The sequence below is a fragment of the Octopus bimaculoides genome, chromosome 1 (genome assembly GCF_001194135.2).
Source record: "Octopus bimaculoides isolate UCB-OBI-ISO-001 chromosome 1, ASM119413v2, whole genome shotgun sequence".
Lineage (NCBI taxonomy): Eukaryota > Metazoa > Mollusca > Cephalopoda > Octopoda > Octopodidae > Octopus > Octopus bimaculoides.
Genome location: NC_068981.1, coordinates 52,856,797 through 52,884,229, shown reverse-complemented (window position 1 = coordinate 52,884,229; position 27,433 = coordinate 52,856,797). Strand labels below are relative to the sequence as shown.

At 32.8% G+C, this 27,433-nt stretch overlaps 1 protein-coding gene across 12 annotated transcripts in view; it reads right to left on the bottom strand.

The window, feature by feature from the left end:
* The window catches only part of LOC106881656 (calcium-dependent secretion activator 1), a 231,207-nt gene that overhangs the window by 173,256 nt on the left and 30,518 nt on the right, over positions 1 to 27,433 (bottom strand). For 5 of the 12 annotated variants that reach the window (XM_052966562.1, XM_052966566.1, XM_052966571.1 and 2 more), the window contains exons 7-16: positions 26,237 to 26,303; positions 23,866 to 23,974; positions 18,900 to 19,097; positions 18,275 to 18,411; positions 16,380 to 16,567; positions 13,150 to 13,251; positions 12,442 to 12,505; positions 9,517 to 9,640; positions 8,291 to 8,308; positions 662 to 694 (exon numbers count right to left, since the gene is read on the bottom strand). In XM_052966562.1, coding sequence (XP_052822522.1) covers positions 662 to 694; positions 8,291 to 8,308; positions 9,517 to 9,640; positions 12,442 to 12,505; positions 13,150 to 13,251; positions 16,380 to 16,567; positions 18,275 to 18,411; positions 18,900 to 19,097; positions 23,866 to 23,974; positions 26,237 to 26,303 — 1,040 coding nt within the window. The remainder of the gene's footprint in view (positions 1 to 661; positions 695 to 8,290; positions 8,309 to 9,516; positions 9,641 to 12,441; positions 12,506 to 13,149; positions 13,252 to 16,379; positions 16,568 to 18,274; positions 18,412 to 18,899; positions 19,098 to 23,865; positions 23,975 to 26,236; positions 26,304 to 27,433) is intronic. The other 7 variants (XM_052966579.1, XM_052966591.1, XM_052966598.1 and 4 more) reach the window with 3 other exon arrangements.

Below are 27,433 nucleotides of genomic sequence, written 5' to 3'. Positions count from 1 at the left end.
TGCACATTATTATTATTGAGTAGCCTTAATCAGCCTTGATATAAAAAGACAATTTCATATTGATACTGTCAAACAAATTTAGAAGTTGTAAATATTAATTATGATAATATTTTAAGTCAATCTAATTTTAATGACATGCTAAAGAAAATATTACTTCCCAAAATTTGGCAAAAGAAATTGCCTTTTAAATATACTGATTTTTAAGTAACGACATAAGGAAAATATAACTTATTGTTATATATATATTAAACATTTTTAAGTCCACAGAAAACCAAATTAAACTAGAGCTATGATAAACTAAACTGACTTTGTTAACTCCATTATGACTGGAACCTTTATTTCTGCATAAAATTTGTTCTTAAAAAGTTCTTGATTAAATTAAGAGCTTTTTTAAAGTATTGAATCAAGATCATATTATGTTATACTACTGGTTGATATGTATAAATAACATGCACACACACACATGTAAGCATACATAAACACACTCATACTTCAATTACTACAAATATAAAATATATAAATGAGATATTTTGTGAAATGTAACTGAGGTGCAAAATAATAGAAGAAAGAGAAAAGATTACACATCTATTCAATACCACCAAAATATCATGCAAAAATTAAAGTATGTGAACAGAAGAGTGCATAAGTTTGTAGCACCTACCACCTGAAACAAGCCCTGCAGCAGCGGCAGCAGCTGGAGTAAAAAAGGGGGAATTCTAATGTTAAAAGATTAATATCATACAACAATAAGAAATTGTTAATGAATAAATATGTATTAGAAATATAAATTATAAAAAATAAAAGCATATAAATTGAACATATTTAATTTTCAAAAATATTTCTTTAAATTTTGTTTAATTAATTGAATATATTTGTATTCTATTATAGCAGAAACAGTACAGTATCAGACAAAATGTCTTGCAATATTTAGCTATGTACCTTTCTTTTCCCAGTTCAAATCTATCAAGATCAACTGCTATCCTTCCAGCATTATATATATATATATATATATATATATATAATAGACTATACACAAAATTGGCGACCTTATATGCCTATGCTAGAAATCCTAATTACTGAAATCTTAGTAAAATCAATAACATATTCAACAGAATCAACAATTCACAATGATAATTATAAAGGTAAAGTAATGGGAAGCAGAGACATTTGTCTCTTTCTTAACAATGTTATCATAATAAAAATATTCCAAGAACAAACATTTGATGAATTCCCTTTACTGAAATTTTACTATGATCAGTTACCTTTCTTTCTTTCTTTGGGTGTCATGTCCAGAATGTAGAACATAGGTGATCATGTTCAGAACGTAGGACATAGGTGACCATGTCCTGCCACAATTCTCTGTTTTCTGTAACAGTTCCACTTCCTGATGTTTAACACATCTTTCTTCCAACCAGTTCATCAAGCTTGACATCCATATCGTCCTTCTCTTTCTTCTGCTTCTTTTCCCTTCAATCTTTCTGGTCATTGCTAAATTCTCCAGGCCCTCTTTCTTCATCATGTGACCAAAACAGCTCAGTTTCTAGGGCCTTATTTCATGAAGCAATTTCCTATTTAGCACTGCCTGGGTCATCACTTCTTCATTAGACATTTTGTCTGTCCATGCTATCCTCAATATTCTCCTTAAGAATCACATTTCATAACTCTGCAAGCCCCTTGTCATTTCTGATATTAGAAATATTGCAGGTGACACCTTAACCTTTTATTTTTCCATGGAAGACAAAAAGTACAAGAGTCATTTAAATCTATTAGTTGTTCTCTATAGGAATATTTGTACCTGTATTTCTATAGTTAAATGATTTTGTTCTTTTTAACATGCAAAAGGAGATTGGATCATAAGAAATGGTTTTTCTAATAGCTTCAACTTTACATTTAATAAACCACCGGGTTCAGTTTTAGTGTTTATGATATTTAGTATTTATTGTCAATACTTGATTGAATGTGAAATAATAGTATGATTGAATGATAGAGTACAAATGAGCTGAGAGAAAAGAAAACAGCTATATTCTATTTTAAAATTATATGTACATAATGCTGTGGTCATCTTTTATTCAAGATATTTTCTGATGGTACTTTTGATATATATATATATAATCAAGGTGCAGAAATGGCATAATCCGAGTGAGTAGGAACAGTAATCCGAAGGTACAAGAATTCTGCGAATTAGGTACTCCAGGTTCAGTCGAAAGGCCGCTTTCCTTTCCTGAGCGTCCAGTAACACAATATCTCTATCACGTCCTTGCGTTGTTGTTTTTTTGCCATTTTTCTTGTTTGAACTCACTATATATATATATATATATATATATATATATATATATATATGTATATATAACCTCCAATAATTCAATACTGATTTGATGCGTTGACCCAACACAATGATACAGATTGTTAAGAGATGAGCAAAGTTGATTAAATAGACAACCTGTGTATTACTGGTACTCATTAAATGACACACAGAGAGATGAAAGGTGTGCTAACCATGACAGTATTTCAACTCAGAAGGTAAAGGAATATATCTAAATATCACAAGATCATTTTGACTGGGACTCAACTGATTCTGCTGTCACCATCAATGACTCAATACTGAGATAATAATAAAAACTAATTATATTAATCATATAAGATATCATTGTGTAGTACTTGCAGTTATTTCTAAAATTATATTAAAAACATGAGCATTAATGCTGGATTATAACATTATTGACCTGTAAATATAGTGCTAGAACTCCATTTATGTATATAAGATACTGATGCTCCTAAAATTACACCCTTTCTTATTGACCTCTAAGTGTCTGATTCAAATATCATAGTAAGTACTTATGTGACTTTTTACTAGTCACTACATCAATCTCATCTCCATTCTTGGATACCTACCATAAATCCTTGAGTATAGTCCGCCCTTGAATATAATATGCAGGGGATTTTTAGGGGGCTGTACCTCTGAAAAACCTAAACCTTTTCTAACTTGAGTCAAAGAGGTCTATATAACGTCCTTGGTTTGTAAATATATATACGGTAACGTCCTTTATTATTATTGTATATATAGCATAATGCAAACGTGTAGCCTTTTTGTACATTTTGTTTGTAGAAAATAAAGAAATAACAGTAGTAACGTCAGTGAAAAATAAATATTAAGTAAATTGCTTTTACATATTTATCACTATCAGTTACAAAAGCAAAAACATTTATTCAAATCCTTCAAATTCAACGTCACTTTCAGCATCAAATAACTGTTCCATTTGTTCCTCCGTAAACATGTCAGCGTCATTGTAGTATAAATCTCCGTCATCGTCAGATTCATAGTCAACATCAGAAGATTCACTTTCATTTATTTCATCTTTCTATACAATGTCATCCTGAGTACCATCCAGTGCAGACAATATACAACACTTCTATTTTAATATATGTTGCTTACTGCAAGTTATGTATGATTCTTTCATGACTTCATTGCTTTCAGGCTTAGCTTAAGGTATTTTCACGCCCGACATCACAAAATGCATCTGGATAAACATTGCCGGACAGCAAATAGTGACTTGGATATTGCTTAGAAAATATTTTTCATTTTTAACGTTGTATATAGTACGCACTAGGGATTGTGACCTTTAAATTTTGGGGGAAAAATGCGGATTATACTCGAGGATTTATGGTAATTTCATGTATTTCACAACAATCCTGTTTAATGCTGACTCACACAAAGTAGTTGCAGCAATACATATGATATCTCATCATCATTTAACATCCATGTTCAATACTAACATAAGTGGAATGGTACTGCACCAGATTTTTACAGCACCAGCCACTCAGCAGAGTGGACTTAGTGCTTTTTATGAGGCACAAGCACAGGTGAGGTGAGTAGTGCTTTTTATGTGGCACAAGCACAAGCGAGGTCAGTCTTGGCAAGGTTTTTACAGCTGGATGCCCTTCTGAACCACCAACCACTTTACAGTGTGGACTGGGTGCTTTTAAGTGGCATCTGTACTGACAAGGTCAACAAGTACTTGAAAGACAAAAACTTTTAAGAGAGGAGGTGGCATTGGAGATGGTGATGATGAAAAGGTTACAGTGAAACAGATATAGGTGTCTTGCTGAAGAGGAAATACAAAGTTTCCCGGCCGGAGAGAGAAAGATCTAATACTTTTGGAAATAACGGAAATTTTGAAAAAAAGCAACTTTATGAATATACTCTCACAACACATAATCCACTATTGAGAAGTTAGTGCCACAATCTCTTTAGCATTTGTCTTTGCATTAATATTGGCATATGACAATGATAGTGGAACTGTATTTGAATAGCTCAATAGTGTCCTTTATTGTGCTTTAATAAAACAAAAGTACATTAGCATTTATAAACTAATTACCACAAACACTATACAGCATTATAAAAAAAGAAAGCTGCTCTAAATATATATTACTGTTCTATTTATTATTCATGCGATATACTATATATTCTCAAGTGTAAAATATTTTTACAACATATTTCTACATTAAACATGCAACAATTAAAAAAAACAACTAATATTCATGTACTATTATCTGCATAGAGATGCATTTTTGGCCAGTATTTAACTCATATATGGTCTAATACATATAACTGAGAATAGGTACAGCTAATAAGAAATGATTCAAAACAATAAGCAGTAACAGTGTTAACAAATAATTCACTCAATTACACATGTGGGTAAAGTCTGCAGTAGAATGCAATCTTGCAATGTAACCTTCACAACATGAGTACAACACCTGCAGTGTTATGCCATTGTCATAATGGATTATAGGATCACAGTCATCTCATCAATACTCCTATTAGTTTCTCCCATTATTGAAATAAAAGTTTGAAAGCTATCATCTATTTGCAATTACTAAAATAATAATGAGAATGAGGCTTTTAGATAAACATTATTTGAATTAAATTTGACAAATATGTAAAAATATGTGTATTTGTGTGTGTGTGTATATATATATATATATATATATATAAATACATATATATATACAAACACAACACATTCATATATGTGTGTGTATATACATGCGCACACATGCACCCACACACATGGACAGAGAGAGAGAGAGAGACAGATAGATAAACATATACATACATGTACATGTGTGTATTAGAATGGAAAGAAAGTCCTGTTGCGTTTATTGACATGATCACTTTGAGAGAACATTTCCAATATTTATGGTAAAATATGCATTAATTTTTACATTCTAATGTATTATTCTTTCTTAGCAGATTACTTTTTACCAGAATGGTTAAATGTGTATTGATTTTACTCTTTTCAATGAGTTTAGATCAGATTCATATTAGACACCACATGCTATATGAATTCAAAAGGGGTTCGTCAGCAATAGAAACAATAAGAAATATTCATACTGCCTGTGGGAATGAAGTTTTAAGTGTCCAGACAAACCAGTGATGGTTTGGCCAGTTTTGCTCAGGAAATTTTTCTCTCACAGATTTCCCTCATTCTGGATGACCAATTCTGTCAATATTCAGGTTCTGAAAACCGTAATTGAGGAAAATCCAAAGCAAACTGCACAAAAATTAGCAAAACAGTTCAATTCAAGACACACTTTGATCATAAGGCACCTTCACAAACAGAGAAAGTGTCTCGACTTGGTCTGTGGATCAATCAACATCTGACTGCTTCTCAGTTTAACCAAAGAATTGTCTTCTGAGTGTCACTGAAGTGTAGACTTGCTACCAAACTTTTCCTGGATAGAATCATCAGAAGGGGTGAAAACAATCATATTCAATGAAAACAACATTGGATAGTATCCAATGAAAAAGGAGAATCCATTCTCAAACCAAGACTACACCCCAAAACATTATGCTCTGTGTTTGATAGGGTTATGAAGGTTGTTGTTTATCCATAAAGTGTTAAACCAAAATAAAACAGTTAATAAAGACAAATATTGTCATGAATTGGAAGCATTGCACAAAAATTTGCAGAAAATACTCCCATTATTGGTCAAACATTAAGGGATGTTGTTCACATGTAGACTACATATTACTCAATTCACTCAGGAAATGTTTATGGCACTAATTATGAAACTTTTGCTTCATCCTCTTTATTCTCCTGACCATGCTCCATCTAGCTGTCACCTTTTCAAATCGTTGCAACATTGTTCAGAGGGAAAACAATTCATTAATTGTAAAGAGAATTAAAAATGATATTGAATTTTCTTTGCTTTAAAACCTGAAAAATCTTATGCCTGACATAAGCAATTTGCCAAATAGATCTGTAAGCCTCACAAATGCTGCTGTGGATCTACTGTGGATTCTTTCAACCTCACTTATTGTCATGCCATTATAGTACTGGCTGCCCTCCATACCATGCTACTCTCAATGAGATTATAAAACATGGCCTGAACATTGCAGGCTTCCCTTCCCAACTTGAGCCAATGGAGTTAGACGAAAGGGACAGTAAACGGCTTGACGGTATGACAATTTTCCCATTCCATGGTTGTAGGCCCCCCCCCTCATTGTGGATACCACATAATTTAACACCTTCTCTAGTGGTAATAGATGTGTTCAGTGTCCAGCCCAGGGTTCACTGCTCAACAGGCCAAGAAGGGCAAACTATTTAAGTATTGGCTACTCTCTAACAGGTTTGTCGTTGAGTCTGTAGCAGTAGAGACCTCTGGCATTCTTGGAGCCTAGACCACATCCCTGCTCACTGCTATTGAGGTGGAGATGGTTATCCACAAGTGCAAGCCCCATGTGTCAGAGTGGCTGTTGCAGCACATCTCCCTTACCATCCTCTGGGACAATGCCTTTTTCCATTTTGTCCATGAGGCTGACTGACAAACCTTTTTAGATATTACTTGTTATCTACTCTAGAGCATTTCACAGTTCTTTTCTACAATCTATCCATAACATATGAGAATGTCATAAAAGATCTACTGCAGCACTATAATATAGAAGAAATGGGTAAAAATCCTAATATAGAGGAAGTCAAAACTGTCATCAAATAGGTCAAATCAGAAAAACACACCAGGTGCTGATGGTATACCGGCTAAGATTCATCTTGCACTGAATAGAAGTAAATGGTACTTCTATAACTAGGAAGTACAGCCTGCAATTCAAGAAAAATCAAACTGCCCATTAAATAGTGAAATATGTGTAAAACTTGCAGGCTGTTGATGTTCTTAGTAGTAGAGGGTCTAGAGATAATCTTATCTGTAGATTCTGGGGTAGTATTACACATTCAAAAGCAAGTCTTCTCATCCAAGAAAGGCCACATACCAGGAGAGAAACACAGAATGATTATATGCAGATAAATCACAACACAAATACATACATATATACATACATCATCATCCATCATCATCATCTTAATGCCTACTTTTCCATGCTTGCATGGGTTGATGAAACTATGTTGGGGCAGAGTTTATTACAACTGGGTGCACTTCCTGATGCCAAATCTCACCTGTTTCATGTTTGAAAACAGGTGAAAGTTGGCATCAGGATACCTCGCTGAAAAGATTGAAAGTCTAACACAATAATCAAGGATAATATACTATCATCCTACATCAACTCTTTCAACACCAGCATGACACCATTGTTATCTAAATTGAATACAAGTTATAAGGAAATACTAAAATGTATCTGGTAGTTCTAATGACATCATTTTACATCAACATTTCCATGTCAACAGGAAGGTTAAGTCATAAGTTTTAAATGACAACCATCATCATAGAAAAGTGATATTTTGAAACCAATTACATTTACTAGTGTGTTTTATATATATTTGTCATTATTAAACAACTAGTATAAAATTATAAGATCTATCAATCTTCATAAACTTTTCATGCAGTTTTTTGTTTTCATTTATCTAAATAAAGGAAGATGGATAAATAAAGTTGATACAGATATTAAGTTTAACTAATACATAGATTACAACAGGAAAATAATTGTTCCCAAATTAAACAAGCAGAAATTAGAATCTAAATATATATATATAACTATAATTGTTAGATATAAGTAAAAGAATTAAAAGATTACATAAATGAATTTAAGAAACATAATAGATATAATTAATTGTAATACTATCCCATCTATGCTAGCAAGGAGGGCGGAAATTAAACAATGATGATGATGATGATGAACCACAAATTACAATAACTTTATTCTTTTTTTTTCAAAATATATATAAAGCAACAACACGGACATCAACTTAATTCTAATTTTAAAGACAACTGCATCACAATAACATGCACTGAAACTAAACACAAAACAGAAACAACAAATATATGAACATTTTCATACCAGCAGCACGTTCATTTGCTGTAAAGATAGATGTATTATTAGATGAAATAAGTAAAAACTTTTTAAAATATAATTAAAAGTTTATGTCTAAGAACCTGGAAAGTAGGATGAAGGGGTTTATTTTCAAAATGAAAATAGGAGGAAAATGAGTAGGATGTGATATATAATAACATAGTAATATAAATAAAAGCTATAAGTTTATTAATAAGTTATTAATTAGGATCAATACAAAGTATAATTACTGGACTGCAAGTCCACTCCACATTTTACAGAATTATGTAAATAATAGAAACAGCAGATGTAGGCATGGCTATGTGGCTGCAAAGCCTACTTTCCAATCATATAATTTCAGGTTCATCCCCACAGCATGGCACCTTGGGTAAGTGTCTTTTATTAAAGTTCTGGGTAAACCAAAACCTTGTAACTGGATTTGGTAGATAGAAACTGAAAGAAAACTGGTGTGTATGTGTGTGCAGATGTTTTTGTATCTGTGTGTCTGTATACACATGTCTGTGTGTCCGTGTGTATACACATAGATACAAATCATCACCATCACATAGGTTGGACAGAATTTAAGATATATTTTCTGGTAAAATCACTTTAAAACTGTCTGTTTCAATCTTTTTAAAAATCCCTTTAACATTTCAATTTTAAAAATAAAAAAAATTTCTTTTACCTTAAATAACAGACAAATTCTTTTCATATTTAGAAAATATATTGCATTAGTCATTACAAATATGTTTCTGTGAAATAAAAACTGATACTCCATCAGTTATGATGACAAGTGTTTCAGTTGACCCAATCAACAGAACAGCCTGCTCATAAAATTAATATGTAAGTGGCTGAGCACTCCACTGACACGTGTATCTTTAATGTAGTTCTCAGGGCGATTAAGTGTGACACAGAATGTGACAAGGCTGGCCTTTTGAATTACAAGTACAACTCATTTTTACAAGTTGAGTAGACTGGAGCAATATGAAATAAGGTGTCTTGCTCAAGGACACAACATGCCACTGGGAATCAAATACATGCACTTACAATTGTGAGCTGAAAACATTAACCATTAAGCCATGCACTTTCACAATTTCTGTGAAATAGCTAAAAACTTAATAACAAGCTCATACAATGTCTAAAGACTTTCTTAATAGCCCTTAAAAATGGCAGTACCCCAGCATGGCTACAGCCTTCAGGCTGGAACACATAAAGGAAAATAAAGAAAACCCTACCTTCAATTTTTGCATATTCAGATATCTTAGTATAATTAACTAACGCAGCATTTTCCAAACATTTCTTAATAACTTTCCTAACTTCTTCAGGAGTGACTGGTGTCACTATATCTTTCATCAGAACCTAAAATAAATAAAAATACATATATATGTTGAATGAAATTAAATTCACAAATAAATTATTTGTTCAAATTCAGAGATTGTAAATCCAAGTTATTAGTAACAAACTGAATTTTAATTTTTAATAATGCAAACACTAAGTATACTTCTTGTTATTGCTAAATTTGGACAAAATAAAGTAATATATGAATTGACTGGAAGAAATAACTTCAGATTTCAGACTAGAGGGATTCCAAGAAGCAAACCAGTCTGGAAGAGAAAGTCTCCTCTGAATAGTCAGAAATTTAGAGACATTCTAATTGATGCATTTGGCAAGAAGGAGATAGTGACATATAATATTGAGGTCATTTTGAAGCTCTCACAGGACAACTTAATGAGAGCCACTGACCAAATTTGTGGCTGATACAAAGTCCCATTCAGACTTAAGGTGTCAAGGTAGTGCAACAGTGTAGTAGATAGGGCCATTTGAACAAAGAAACAAGAATGGAAGAGAGGTGGTAGCAGAGAACTGTATCAGGTTGCTAGAATTAAAAGTAGGAGACAGGTATATTTAGCTAGGGGAGAAGCAAAAAAGAAGTTTGTCAATGTTCTGCGACAAGAGAAGCAGAGACTTGAGATGTTTTGGATTGCAAGACAGTGTGTTAGAGAAAATTGCAATATTGTAGGAGAGAAGTGCATTTGCATGGATGACAGTTCACTTGTAGTTAGCGATTCTGCAAAGAAAGAGGCTTGAAAGTGCCATTATGAACAGCTGCTAAATATAGAGAATGCATGTGAGAAGGAGAGTCTGCCTAATGTGAACCCAACAGAGGGACCAGCTAACTGAATCCACAGTAGTTTGGTAGATAGGGTAAATCAGTCTTTGAAGAGAGGAATCACTGCCAAGATGCTTAAATATCTGGCAAAGCGGGATATCGGTTAGTCACTTGTACAGTTAATCAGGGTGTCCATCTCTCTCTCTATCTTTCTCTCAAACTCCTTCCCATCTTCTCCTTCCTTGTCCTACTGTCCAAGTCTCTTCTCTATAGTAAGACAACTATCTCTAACCTCTTGCCTACCACACAGCCACTTCCCTCAGTTTCACTCCCTCTTTCAACTAAGAGGTCTTTGTCTTGTAAGTTACTTGGAAATCCCATTGGTGCCAGTACCACATAAAAAGTACTTGTGCTAGTTCCACATAAAAGCACATGTGCCAGTGCCATGTAAAAAGCACTCAGTACACTTTGTAAAGTAGTTGGTATTAGGAAAGGCATCCTGTTGTAGAAATTATGCCAAAACAGACAACTGGAACCTGGTGCAGCTCTCCAGCTTGCCAGCTCCTGTCAGATCATTCAACTCATGCCAGCATGGAAAATAGACATTAAATGATGATGATGATGATGATGATGGTGATGATGATGATTAGAATATTATTTTGTACCACAGAAGGATAGTTAATTCTCCCCTTTAGCTGAAAGGGTTTTTGCCTTACAAGAGCCTTATGCCAGTTCCACATAAAAAGCACCCATGCTGGTATCATGTAAAAATTACCTATGCCTGTGTCATGCAAAAAGCACAGGAACCAGGTCGTATTAAAAGCACCTATATTAGGACATGTAGGAAGCATTTGTGTCAGGCTGTGTAAAAAGCACTAACGCTGGTTCCATGTAAAGAGCACTTGTGCAGATGCCATGTAAAAAGCACCCACCACATTGTAAAGTGGTTGGCACTGTGAAAGGCATCCAGCCATAGAATTCAAATCTGACTGGAACCTAGTCTGGTCCACAGCTGACTAGCTCTAGTTAAACCTTCCAACCCATGCCAGCATGGAAAAAGGATGTTAAATGATGATGATGATGATGATGACCTGAGGGGATTTCTTTGTAAAATAGACAAAATGCTTATTTTATGCAACTTAAATAATAAACATATTAAAGAACAGAAGTAACAATATGGTCCTGAGAAATATGAAAATGAGGTTATCTAAGAAACAAATTTCTAAAATAAGAAACAAATTTCTAAAATAAGAAACAAATTTCTAAAATTGAGAACCAAAGTAATAAATTTACTTCATAGGTCTCACTGATGAAACCTCAGCTTTCTTTTTCTTATTGCTGACAAATAAAACAGTAAGCAATTATAAAGGAGTTCAACTGAGTGGATTCATTCAGTAACATCTTTAAGTTATTTTAAATTTAGAGAACAAGAAGGACATAACAATGAAGAATGCCATGGTATTTAGCCTTAGAGAGAATGACTTGTAATACATAATGTTAAGAAAGATGTAGTTGAGTTATATGACACAGATTAAATAGTGCTAAATAATTATTAAATAAGTTGAACATTTCCAAAGAGATATGAAAATTTGTCTAATATGACAAATATTTAATGATAACAATTGAAACAATTCATGACAAGATAGAAAACTACAGCATATATATATATTTAAGAAATGTATACTCATTTGCTTTTACAAAATACAAGATATCAAATGAGAAGTGTTCATCTTTTATTATAACTACACAGTTCTCTAACTAAAATTATGATAAAAAGTTAAAATTTTTATAATTTCTTGCATATCAAGTCAATGGAAATAGTAGTTTAAAATACAGCTAAAAGATATTGTGTTAATCTCTTGCTTGTAATTGATTCTCATTGTGTAGTTCCCATGAATTATTGTCTTGGATTAAATTTAATTAAATGAGAGCAATCTAATAAGTAATGCACATTAAAAAGTTATTTAAAATTGTATTTTTATTCAAACTTTGAAGAAAAAGTTGAATTAGTTGTAGAAACAAAAACTAATAAGAATCTCATATTACTTACGCGTTCTAACAAAGATAAAGTAGCTTTCAGAGCACCTTCAGGCCTTCCAAATGGAAAGGAATATCTACAAAATAAAATTACAAATGTAATATTCATAAACGAATTTGATATACAATACGCACATGCAATTAATTTTCGAAATAATTTCATCTCATTTACTAATATTTAGTAAAAATATATAACTTTGCTACTTCTTTTATACTGGTTTCTAACATTCAATACTTATTTCCATTACTTATTTTATCAAATTGAAAGTGAGGAAAAGTAAAGTTGACTAATTTGAACTGAGAACATAACAGGACATAACTTAATACCACAAGACATTTTACCTGGCACTCTAATGATTCTACTACCAACTACACTTTTCTTTCTCTTGCAACTTGTTTAATAAACAATATTGATTTTAAATCTTTTCTTCTAGATGCAATTAAGAAGCATTTAACTAGTAAATTAATCATAAACTTATTGATGGAAGTAGATAAACATTAAAGATCTCATGTAATAAATAACCGAAAAGTGAATATATTGAAGGAGGTCATAGAAACAAGTTTTCATTAAAGTTTTCAAAAGTATGATATTATTGATATGTAACAATTTACAACTTAAACAGCTGATGTTAATAACAACTTCAGTTGTACATAATTCATGAGGCTTTATTTAAATATCTGAGCAACTTGCATAAAAAAAACATGGCAAAAATGAAATTACCTAAAGTTTGTGATCTGATTCTCCAATAGTACACGCAATCGCTCCTTAATTTCATCAAACTTCTCTTTTTCAGAGAGAAGAACTGTTCCTATGCCATCAGGCCTGCAAAATATAAAAAAAATCTCATAGAAACAGTTATGAAATGCTATCCTTACACCAATATTTAAGTAATAAAATATTATATCAACAAGAGTAATTGAGGAAGTTTTTCTATGGCTAGATGCCCTTCTTATCAACAGCCCTTACAACAAATAAGTTACTTATTCTTCTGGTCTTTCAAATAATAAATCTCTCAAAGGCCAATTTTTGCAGCAGACATGAACAATGTTAATAAAATGGGAACACATACACACACATATTTACAAGTATAGTAGATGACTACTTGCCCATGCAAGAGACACATGCTATCTAGCAGGATCAAACATATGGTTATGAAGCAAACTTGTTAATCATCCTGGCATGCCTGTACTTCTTAATTAGCACCTCTTAACCACACAGCAATTCTTGCACCTGACTGATTGATTGATGGATAGATGTTTACTTTGGAATTTATTTTAAGTTTTTCTTCCTTTGCAAAATTCAAGCTGGTCACTAACAAAGTTGCAAGGTTCCTATTTTACCCATTTTTTTAAAGTCAAGACAGCTTTTGAAGATTGTTGTTACATGAATTGGTTGATGTATGCATACATGTGTGCATTGTGCATATGTATATGTGGATACTCTTGCACTCATGAGTCTGCATATCACAGCAAAACACAAGTGTGTATGTTTCATTATTATTTGTGTGTGTGTGTGTGTGTGTGTGTGTGTGTGTGTGTGTATTCCATATGTAGATGTTGTTGTGTGCATATGTTCATTCAGGATCCTCAAATGAAGAATCCCTGAACTGTCTAACAATTTTTCATTGTTCCTCTGATTGTATCCCCTTCAGGGATCACTTCTGAGATGCTTAAAATATCTGGCAGTGTAGGCTATGGTCTCATCACCTGTATTATACATCAGGTAATTCACAAAGGAGTCATACCTAATGACTGGTTTAGCAGCAACATAGTCAACTGCTACAAAGGTAAAGGTGATGCTTTGGACAGAAATACAGAGGTATCAAATTGTTGGATCAGGTGATGAATGTTATGGAAGTCATAGCTCAACTAATTAGGGGAGAATTAGTCTAGATGAGATGCAGGTTGGTTTTATGCCAGGGAGAAGCTCCACTAATGCAATATTTCTGGTAAGGTAGCTGCAGGAGAAATACCTAGCCAAAGATAAACCTCCGTACTTAGCTTTTGTTGACTTGGAGAAAGCTTTTGATCTCTTATCTGGTAGACAATGTGGAATAGACAAGTGGCTGGTGAGAGCTGTACAAGTCATGTACAAAGATGCTACCAGTAAGGTGAGGATTGGCAATTAGTACAACAAAGAATTCAGGATACAAGTAGGGGTTCACCAAGGATAAGTCTTCAGTCCACTCTTGTTCATCATAGTCCTCCAGGCAATAACAGGAATTCAAGACAGGCTACTCCTGGGAGCTCCTCTATGCTGATGACCTTGTTCTTATAGTTGAATCACAACCAGAACTAGAGAAGAAGTTCCAGATATGGAAGCAAGGTCTAGAATCAAAGGGCCTTAGAGTTAACCTAGCAAAATTCAAACTGTTAGTAAGTAGGAAGGCAGACAAATCACAAGTCCCTTCAGATAGATGGCCCTGCTCGATCTGTAGAAAAGGTGTAGGTAGTAACTCAGTAAGATGCACCCAGTTTAAGGTTTGCACACATAAAAAGTGCAGCAATATCAGAGGAAGGTTAACATAGAAAATAGCTTTTGTGCGTATTAGGTGCACAGGTACAGTAAACACCAAAAATGTACATCAACTGCCATGGGGGTAAACTAAAGGTAGTAGGTAGCTTCTGTTACCTAGGTGACCAAGTTAGAAGCGGAGGTGGATGCTCCGAGAGCATAGCTGTCAAAATAAGTAAACCTGTCTCCTAGCTTCACTTCTGGTGATCTGATACAGTTCTCTGCTATCACCACACTTCCAGTCCTTCCATGCCTGTTTCTTTTCTCTAATGGCCCAGTCATCTACCTTGTTCCACCACCACATTACCTTAGGTCGCGTGGGGACTTTGCACCAGTGACAGATCTGGTCAGTAGTTCTCAACTGGTTGTCCCCTAGGAACCTCCAGTTGTCCTCCACATTATGTGATGCTATATCCTCCTCTTTTTCATCAAAAGCTTCAACATAATTTTTTTTCTTTATCAATGATTTACTTAAACTTTATTATTAACTAAAAACATGTTATGCTAGCATTTAATGTAACAACTCTTAGTCATGTAAAAGTGAAACAGCTGTATTGAAAATGACGACCAACTTCATTGTTTCCAATATCACAGGGAAGTAACTCTTATTAAATTTTAAAGTGACTGTATCTTATTGAAATAATAAATTTGTAATTCCCAATATCCCAATTTTCTGGTATATAGCAATGCAATATGAAATACCTCATACTTCTGATTTTCATGATATAGAACATGTGTAACCCTCTTTTTCTCAACTTCCTTCTTTGTTATGTATACTAACATGTATCCTCTCTTCCAGCTACTTGATACTGATTGCACTTTATAGTCCCATATCTTTCAGTCTTTCTGAGCTAAGTTTCTTATTTCTTAAATGTGAATCATTACTACTGAATTTTTCTGAATGAGATTCAACTGTAATAAAGCAGGTATTCAATTATATATATATAAAACTGCTTTAGAACATCTATTCATAGATTAAGATTATTTGAATGTGCCATGCATTACTATTATACTAACTAATAGTTAAAAGAATTTGTATTGTTATGTACCTCTGAATAAGAATGTACTTTTATTGTACGTTTTTTTTTTGCAATCATATTATATACTGAATGCAGGTGGCTTGTATGTTTAATATCTAAATAACATTTTAAGAAAATATCTAAAAAGGAAACAAAAATGCTTATTTTGCTCAGTAATAATTATTATCGTTTATAATTGATAATAAAAAATTGGACTTCCTAGCTTTTGAGATAGTAAACACTCATCAATCAATCAAAGAAATATAATATCACAAAAATAACAGTGCCTAATTGTTTTTGATAGTGTATACATTGAATAGTAAAACTTATAAAGTAAATTATGATTTACATAATTTAAAATGCCAGTGTAATGTGTTTTATGAAAACAAAAATGATACAAGAAAAATAATTTCTTACCTATTTCCATGAACATGGGATGCACAAAAGGCAAAACTATAGTGAATTAAGGTTGGGTCAATCATTGTTCCTTTTTCAGCCCGAGTCAGTAAATCATTCAAATAACAAAGGTGCCGATGACAACCCCGGACACCATAACGAGCAGTATATTCATCCAAGACAAAAACTTGGCCTGGACTAAACCAACCCTAAATAAATGAATACACAATATTAACATAAAAGAGTAATGTGAAAGAGTAGAAAGGACACTTATATGTATATTTTCATGGCTAATAATAGCTGAAATAGTTTCTTTACATATAAAGGTGTAATACATTCTTTATCAAGTCAATCCTTACTTGTTTTACAAGCAAGTGATTTTTTTTTTTTTTGTCTAGAAGAATTCAAAAGCATAGAAATAGCAGACAAAGGACATCACTGGTTGCACAAAAGCTCAGCATACTTTGTAAGCATTCACACGTGCACACACACACACACACACACACACTATAGACTTCTTTCAGTTCCAGTTTTTCAAATTCCTTCACAAAGTATTAGTCACCTTTGGACTATAGAAGGAGATACTTTTCCAAGGTATTACATAGTGGGACTAAACCCAAAACTAAACACCTAAGAAGCAAACCATGTTAGTCTTGTGAAAGACATTTGTTCTGTGATGCCTAGACTATGCCCATAATTAAGTTACTACATTGTCTCAAACAAACTTTGGAATTCAAGGTAATCCAATGCTGCTGCAACAAGAAATTTGCCTCAAAGCAAAAGATGAGCTACTGGTAGAGGCTGAAGGAATTTTGGTTAAATTATAAACTCACTTCATGGAATGATATGAAAATCCTATTTTTCAATTATAAATATCTTTGTTTACATCTTTCATTAGTTTTTATGTTTTTGCTTCTACATCTTTGTTTTTATTTATTTCAGTATTTATCTACTGTCATTAGCTATTGAAGGCATCTTACTTCAACAGCTTGTTGTTGGCACTCCGTCGCTTACGACGTCGAGGGTTCCAGTTGATCCGATCAACGGAACAGCCGGCTCGTGAAATTAACATGCAAGTGGCTGAGCACTCTACAGACATGTGTACCCTTAACGTAGTTCTCGGGGGAGATTTAGCGTGACACAGTGTGACAAGGCTGACCCTTTGAATTACAGGCATAACAGAAACAGGAAGTAAGAGTGAGAGAAAGTTGTGGTGGAAGAGTACAGCAGGGTTCGCCACCATCCCCTGCCGGAGCCTCATGGAGCTTTTAGGTGTTTTTGCTCAATAAACACTCACAACGTCCGGTCTGGGAATCGAAACCGCGATCCTATGACCGCGAGTCCACTGCCCTAACCACTGGGCCATTGCGCCTCCACTTCAACAGCAAACTTAGTCAAAAGACATAGGAATGGTACATACTCAAAACCAGATTAAAGTAGATTTATTAAATTTTATTAATGAAAGAATAACTAAACATTGTGAATTCAAAAGTGATACATTAAAATAGCCTAAGCATAAACCTCACATATATAAGAAAATTATTTGTCAAGACAAGCAAGTATACAGTTTAGATTGATTTTAAATAAGGCTTTACTGATTCTCCATGACTGCTAGAGATATTTATCAAAAGCATATTCTTTTGGTTTTATACCAGAAATAAGATTTACAGTAATCATGGAAATAAATTTAGAGAAAGTTATTGAAAAATTGTTAATGAGTTGAAATAATTGTATTGAATAATTGTATTGAATAAATGTACTGAAATAAAGAAATCTTTAATTCAACTTGTATTTTTTTAACTATGGATTTAATCTATTCTTGAGATAAAGTTGTAAATATCACCAGTTAAAAAGTGCTAGTATAAATGCATCGATCGAGATAGAAATAACATAAAAATTAGTTCAAGTATACTTACTAATGAAGTGTAAGTATCATTTAATCTATAATCAAGAGATAAATTTTGCAGAAGGCTAAACATTTCATGATGATCAAAGAGACATGGATCTGCCTGGACAAATTCATCTAATCCATGTTTTCGGGCTCTATCTGCATCTAGAAAATAAATTTATAATAATAAATAAAAATAGTGAAATTAAAATTGTCAAAATATTCCTAACTGTTGACACATAGGTTAAGGATTGTTGTTGCTGCTGAGTAACCCTGATTATATCTGGTTGAGTACATACAAACAAAGACAGCAACTCAAATGCTTAGGTGCAACACACAAGTTCACAATCCCAGACAGTCAAATATAAAATGTCTGGGAATGATTAATAAAATTTAAATATATGATCATTCACATACTTCAAATGTTGAACAATCAAGGCAATAGCAAAAAGTAAAAACTGATTACACAGTTATTTATTTGAAATGTAATTTTCAATTATGTTATTAATAAAAACAAAAATCAATATTAAAAAGCATTAAAAAACATCTGATTTTTACCCCTACTTAGAAAATATAAACTATAGTAGAACATGCATGCATAATGCATGGTTGTGTATATGTATGTAGGTATAGATGTATGTATGATAACTTACCTCCTTGCATTCTTGATATCTGAGTATTGCTAATTTTATTAGTTTGCATTACAGGAGGTACAGGTTTGTGTGTCTGTCCTGTAGCTCGATATATTGCTTGAACCCACAATGTACGCTCTGTTTCATCTTCTGTAGCAAATGTTACCGTGTCACCTTCCTTCACAATATTGAAGAAATATTTTCCCCCTTCCATGAATTCTGTTAGAAAGCAAGAGAATAATATAACCAAATGCATTAAAATTTGTGTGAAAATTACTGTGAACATCGATATTTTATTATTTTTTTCTGTTTGGCTTGAAGTAGATATCTACATGTCTGGAATACATTATATCTACAAGGTAAAAGACTGTGAAATTATAAAACTCATTTTTTTTCTTTGTAATATTTACCTGTATTACTTTAGGAATATATATAAGGAATGCAAAAAGTGCTGCAAAAAAACAGAGAAGCTCTCAACAAACTGAGACTATGACATTGCAGTTGCTCCCTGTTCCAGATATTTCAGTCAGTAGTTGTATCTTGAGGAAAGATGAACTCCATCAGACTGACAAATCATAATGCACAATATAATGAGAAAGTTTTCTGTAGTTACTCAATGTTGTATTTCCTATAAAACTGCTGCTTTCAATGCTTAAATAGTACAAGGCAGAAATGTTAGCATGCCAGGCAAAATGCTTAGTGGTATTTCGTCTGTCTTTATGTTCTGAGTTCAAATTCCGCTGAGGTCGACTTTGCCTTTCATCCTTTCAGGGTTGATAAATTAAGTACCAGTGGCATACTAGGGTTGATCTAATCGACTGACCCCCTCCCCAAAGATTTTGAGCCTTGTGCCTGGAGTAGAAAAGAATGCTTAAATAGTACAGTGCTACTCTCTTTTTACTTGTTTCAGTCATTTGACTGTGGCCATGCTGGAGCACCGCCTTTAGTTGAGCAAATCAACCCCATGACTTATTCTTTGTAAGCCTAGTACTTATTAGTACTTATTCTATTGGTTTCTTTTGCCGAACCGCTAAATTACAGGCACGTAAAGATACCAGCATCAGTTGTCAAGTGATATTGGGGGGACAAACACATACACACACACATATATATGTATATACACATATATACGACGGGCTTCTTTCAGTTTCCATCTACCAAATCAACTCACAAGGGTTTGGTCAGCCCGAGGCTATAGTAGAAGACACTTGCCCAAGATGCCACGCAATGGGACTGAACCTGGAACCATGTGATTCGTAAGCAAGCTACTTACCACATAGCCACTCCTACGCTACATAATCTTTTTTCTATAAATCAAATCAGGATTGCAGTATTTTCTCTCATTTCATTCATATTTCTTTAGAATAAGATTAGAATCCCAAAGATTTGTGGTTTATGGCTCTTAATCAATGCAACAAAGTCTCAGAAAGCACAAGTCTCAATTTCAATGATACTTAAAATTATTCCACAAAAGCACCCAGTTATACTGGACTGAAAGGTGTGGTGGATTTATTCAGCAGGTTATAGCACTTTATTACATCTTTGAATTTTTTTTCTTACTGCAGCTCTTTATGGTGGAAAGATGAATTTTATGGTATGTATGCTTACTAATTTTCATCACACCATTCTTTACTTTTTTTATTTCATCTTTCATCTATAAATTCCTGGAGTTTATATTGCTAATCTTTGGATATCATCCATTTTCATATGTGTCAGTCATTCCATAAATTAAGGGAATAATAAATTTTCATTTTTTATGTTATGTATTTCTTGTAGATTATTCACCCAGGAGTAAATTTTTTAAAGACAATTCATAAATTATATTAATCTAAGATACTTTATATGTTATACAATTTAAGTCATATCCTTGCAATAAAGTAGAATGAGTTTTGGTTTTTGTCTCTTTCCCATGCTAGTGAATCAATAATGAACTGAGAAATTGTGTTGAATGCGTTCTTATGAGAATTAGATCCCTGTTGCTTGTATCAGTATAATAATGCTTTTTTTCAAAGATGCAAACATTTATGGATGCCTGTTATAATAATCTTGTTAAAATGTTAAAATGAGGAAAAAAAAAAGGGAAATCTATTGAAGTTTGATAACTGATGATTATATTTTCTTTTCATAATTTATTACACAAATGGTCTAGTAACAGTTAATATTCTCTTGCTGTTGACAAAGAATATAGTTAATCAATCTGTCTGATTTGTTTTTCAATTAAATAAATTTCATACATCATCTTTAGATAGTAACTAACTGTCAACCAGTGACAAAACCTAATACTTAATCATTCAGTTAACATTTATCACTTTTTAATTCAATATAGCTAACTTGTACTGATCAATACACAAGTGGACAAACAAGTTGAACAGCTTTCACCTTCAGTGAGTAGCTATTTGCAAAAATTCAAATGAGTAATATAGCAGATTAGAAAGGAAACATCTGAGTACCATAAAATTATTAAGGAAAGCAATTGTTTTATATATGTAAGTTCTGCTCTGTTGAAAATCCTTTAACATCATAAACTTCATTATTATTAATAATTCTAAGTTCATCTTTGAAATTTTCTTGTACTGCCCATGAAATATTGTTACAGATTATAAACATCAATGACATTTATTACTAGCCTTCATTTTTATTTATCTGCTTACCTTTTGAGGTTGTACATTTGATCTACAGATCATACATCAAATTACTAGGTATATGCTATTAATTGTGCTGATGACATTGCTTAGTATTGCTGAATTTCTACATAATGATATCTACTCATTTCCTTGATCTACAGCAATTAATATTTCTTATATATTTGCATTATCCATTTCACTAAGTGCATCAATATCACAGATAAAACTCACAATTTAAATCAGTGAAGTAAGAGCGAAAGGCAACATAATAACTAAAATTATGAAAGATAGAGAACAATTTAAAAATATATTTCTTGTAAAGAGCAAAAAAAAAACACAATATTTGGCAGAAAATATAAAAAATTAAAATGAAATTTATGATGATTATAGAGAAATGATACAACTGCTATCTCCTAAAAATATCAAGTATTTAATTCTAAAGGATAGCAATGTTTCAGTGAGCTAACAAATTAAAGGATAAGTGTTGTTTGAAGAGATTAAGGTAGTATGGAAGTGCTACAAAATAGATAGATAGGAAGAAATTCTAGTTGTAATTTAAAGTCAGAAAAACAGTATATCCCTTCCCTCCTCTAACAAGTAGGATTACTTAGGATATTTAAATTTACAAAAGAAGCAAAAAAGGGAAGCTATTTTGTAAAAATAACCAAATGTTATCAGTGAACATAAACCATTGCTAAGGCAGAAATTATAATGCAGCAGCAGTAGCAGTGGTGGTGGTGGTGGTGGTAGTAGTAGTAGTAGTAGTAGTAGTAGTAGTAGCAGCAGCAGCAGTAGTAGCAGTAGTAGCAGCAGCAGCAGCAGTAGTAGTAGTATTAGTAGTAGTAGTAGTAGTAGTAGTAGTAGTAAAAGAGGCGATAAATAGAAAAAAATTAAAGAAAAAGAAAGCAATAATAATGAATATGTTGATGATAATGACTGTAACAGCAGCCTCACTGACATCAATAACAACTAAAATTATGATGACTGCTTCAGTCTACAAGTAATATTACCGACGACGTTGAGTTTCCGTTTTACACTGTCTTGAAAAATTTTGTATTTACTGAAATTTAATTTAGGAAAATAAGGATTTTAGCCATCATTTTCATTAGTTTTTTTTTTTTTGGCTTATACGTAATAAAATCATTAGAATATTTTTCTCAGAATTATTGTCTTCAATTTTCAGTACCTTTTTAAACAATAATTTAGATTTCTATGAGTGTTAGTTAGTCACAAGGGATGATAATAGATTTAGTTGAATTAATCACACAAAGGATGATTTTAAAGCATTTACAGCATGCTAAAAGCATAGAATTGATGAATAAACTAAAAACATTATGTTGCTATTGAGCCAACAAGAGAAATACCAAACTATCAATAGAAAAACTGCACAATTTTTATAGTACAGTTATTTTTGGACAAATGAACTAAAAATCAATATGTTAAAATTCAAAAAGCCAGGCTAGGGTTAGTAACTTGTTTAGAAGAATTCTACATTCACCAAAATTTGGTTCTGAGCCCACAACTTTTCTTCCAGATATTGAAGCCCTTTCATCAGAATTCCCATGGCAACTTCTATATACAAGTGACCTGGTTCTCATCAATGAATCCCTAGAGGAAATGCAGAAGAAGTTGGAAACTTGGAAAATGTGTTTGGAGTTTAAAAAAAAAGTAAATAAAGCAAAATCTAAATAGCGACCTTGATTTAGTATGTAGAAAGAGATTAAATTCGACTCAAAATTAAGTAAGTAGTGAAAGCAGAAATTGTATAAAAGTATCTACTCTAAACCCTGTGGATTCAAAGTAGTCTGAAGAAGGACTTGCACTTTAGGCTAACACTTCATTAGCAAAACTAGTTGTACAAATGATGTGTGGATGTTGATGGTGTATTCCCTGAATCAAGAGATATCTTTATCGTTTAAGAGTTGAGAATAGCGATTAGAGAGTATAATGAATAAGTAGAGTCAGCAGAGAACATCTTGAAAATTTTGACTCGTTTATGAAATGAAAATATAAGATGAAGTGTCTTGAATCAAGATTAGCTACAAGTGACTTACTTGAAGTACAACATTAAGACAAATGACAAAAACAAATGATATCAACCCAGTTCACAAAAGAGTATACAGTGGCATAGCCTAATAAAAAGAGGTGAGTGAAAACTGAATAAATTCTATAAATTATTATATGCTGAAAACTAGAGTGAAGAAAACCAAAATATAAAGTAGTGGAAAGACTAAGAAGGTGCAAATACAGAATCAAACTGACTTCTGATACCAGTTAGATCCATACAATTTAAGTAGGTACAAAAAATATTAAGTAAATAAATAAACAAGATAATTTTAATTCTAAATTATAGTAGTATTTACCAGGATGGGGCTCAGTGTAGTCTACCGTAAATCCATCAAGTTGCATCATTTCTGTAGGTTCAGGTTTTTTTTCTCTGTAACTACACATGGCAAATGTGTATTGAGATACCTAAAATGCAATTAACAATTATTAACGGAATGTCCAACTTTTTGGAAGTTCAAAACAAAAAAAAACAAAAAGAAAACTAATGAAGCTTGAAATAACTTTAAAGAGAGTGTAAAAAGCCTAATTTTGGAATTTGGTTGAGTTATTTTGAGAGCAATTGCTATTTATCTGACTTTTGGTGTCAACAAAAATGTAGAGGTCCTACTATCATCTTTAGACTAAAGTTATGAGATTAACTAAAATTTAATATTGAAATGAAATGCTTAAAGTTGAAAACATGGCTGAGATGTATAGTTTAGGACAAAATTTCTCTTCAGTGGATATATCACAACCATACCTGTTCAATAGTATACAACAAAACTAACTGGAAACAATCTGTAACATTACTTAAACACTTATGAATATTACCATATGTTAGCTATGAATAATGTTGTCAGCTAAGAATACTGAATTGTCTTTTAGAGCTCTACAAGAATGATAATTCTTAATTATAAAAACAGTAAAGCTTGGTCAAGTGAGAATTAAATAATTAGAAGTATACTAAGCAGCACTAAATAAAATATAAGTGTATACAAGCATATTTAACAAATTTGTGTACATTTGAACGTGGAAAGACCATTTGTTGCAGAAACAGTCTCAGAAAAAATTTTCTTAACAGACAAAATGTGCGAAGATACATTCCACTATGATTTATGATCTGAATCATTGGATTGTATGACATGAAATGTGTTAAATATGGTTGTACATGATTATATTTTTATCCAACACTGCTTCATGAAACTACTCAACCACAGATCAGCTCCCTCTCCCTCTCTCTCTCTCTCTTCCTTTCCCTATCTACACTATCATTATTGTGATTCTGCTGCTCTTCATTTCACCTGTTTTTACAAACTGTCAATCATCCCCTGTTCTCCGCTACCTCCCAAAAAGATATGTATCGTAAGTCACCTCCAACTCTTTATCCACAAGTCATTACACCCATCCCTCAACCCAAACTAATTTCTGCAGTTGTCACTTAATCTTCCCTACTTATTCCTCAACACTTATTCTTCATTATATTCATCTGCTCACCCATTCTCTAACTTTAATCATCTCTCACTCTTCTTATAACCCTTGCAATCTCTATTCATATATGCTTCCTATTCTCTGTCTCTACTCACTTCCTTACCAGTATTTTTATCTATTTCTATCTTCACCTCAGTTAGTTCCACCTTTTCTGTTATAATGAGAGCAGCCATGCAGCTCCTCTACATAAAAAAAACTTGTTTTGACCTCCTCTTTCATACTTTAGATCCTCATCTCCTAGCATAATGTTGCTTCACAATTGTATCCACACTCAGTTAAAGGGGTTTTACTCTTATCAGCTGCATAGTGACTTCACTAGTGCTGGTGCCATGAAAAAAGCAGACAAAAATCCCTTGAATCACAGCTGACATTATTTAAAACTGTAAGAATAGCAATAAATGGTGGGAAGGTCACAGCTAAAATGTCTTTGATCATAGGCCTGTTTGATCAGAGATGTTTTAGGGCTAAAAAAAACATCAAATGAACCCTGAGAAAAATTATTTATGCAATATCACATAAGGGGCCTTTATTAACAGAATTGCTAAATGCAACAGGTAATATATGATATTAGTAAAAAGCAATTCATTTATACAACAGGTTACCATAACTCATTCTTTTGCTGCTATCCTCCTCAGCATAATTTTATACTGTCTGAGAATCATAATTCTTACTGCTTGCACAAAAATAATAAAAGCAATTTTTCTTTAAAGGGATCATTTCATTACAGTTAGCACTGAATCTCTGAGTAGATGTGGTTCTCTTATTAAAAGGGGATAAAATATATAAATAAGAGACACACATGCAGCATTTTTTTGCAACATTTAGTCATTTTTATCTCATGAATTTCAGATATTATCAGGCTTTTATTAGCAAAATTCTTGTTGATATTTCCCTACTGTATTTCACTCAATAACTCCATACAAAACACTTTACCTAATTTTTCCTTCCTGCCTAGAAGTGCTACTTTCTGGAACTCACTCCCAATCTATGTTTCCCTCTGGTCATCAACCTGTAAAACATCTATTGCATTAACTTCACAAGTCTGTGAAGGCTTGGAAGGGCTATGGATACTGACACACTTCTCTCTAGACTAAATAATGATGAAGATAATTTCTTACAAAGGTACAAGATTATGAATTTATAAGGGAGGAATATGGTCAACTGAAAAGTGGTTAAAAGTAATAACAAAAAGTAATATACCTGAACTAAAACAAAATATCTTTTTTTGCTTTTTTTCCAAACGTTTTTCCCCAAAGCAAACAGGTATCTACAATTATAAAAAATAAACTGAAAGGTATAGTATATTTATAACAACATTTTAAAAGGCAATCTTTATATCTAACGTAACTTAGATGTTGTGTTAGAACACAGAATACTGCATTATTTACCTTGAGAAGACCTCTCATCATGGTACATAAAAGCACTCATATTTATATTGATAATAGATGAGAACCATCTGCTATGGTCACCAGAATTGTCAGATCACATGATTTTGCCCTGCCTGGGCTCCTCAGTGGTAGATGTCCGATAGCAATATAATAGCCAAATTTTCCTGTTAACAATATATAGAATTTCAGTGTCTATTGAGACACTGATGTTGCAAATAGCCAGCAGGCTTATTAAAACTAAATAATAGCAACAGAAGCAGTATTAATGCCAAAAGATAATCTTTATATCCATCTTAACTTGGAAGTTGTGTTTGAACACAGAATACTGCATTATTTACTTTGATATAAATATTCATCTTGAGTTCCTCTCAAGGTAAATAATGCAGTGTTCTATTTTCTAACACACATCCAAGTTAAGTAGGATACAAAGATTGCCTTCTGGTATTAATACTAATATTTTGGTATTTTTTCATATTTAACAATGTAGAATTTATTAATACAATTATGAAATATATTGGTGTATCAATGGTTTTTGTGAATGAAATGTATATCTGGCCATTCTTTAGCATTCCAATTACAAATCTCATATTAAGCATATCTAGATCTGAAATTTTAATTTATACAAATTCCAAATAGTAGTCATCATCATCATCATCGTTTAACGTCCGCTTTCTATGCTAGCATGGGTTGGACGATTTGACTGAGGACTGGTGAAACCAGATGGCTACACCAGGCTCCAATCTGATTTGGCAGAGTTTCTACAGCTGGATGACCTTCCTAACGCCAACCACTCCGAGAGTGTAGTGGCTGCTTTTACGTGTCACCCGCACGAAGGCCAGTCAGGTAGTACTGGCAACGGCCATGCTCAAAATGGTGCATTTCATGTGTCACCCGCACAAGAGCCAGTTCAGGGGCACCGGCAACGATCTCGCTCGAAAAATTTCACGTGTAACCCACACAACAGCCAGCCCAGGGGCACTGGCAACGATCTCGCTCGAAAATCCTATGA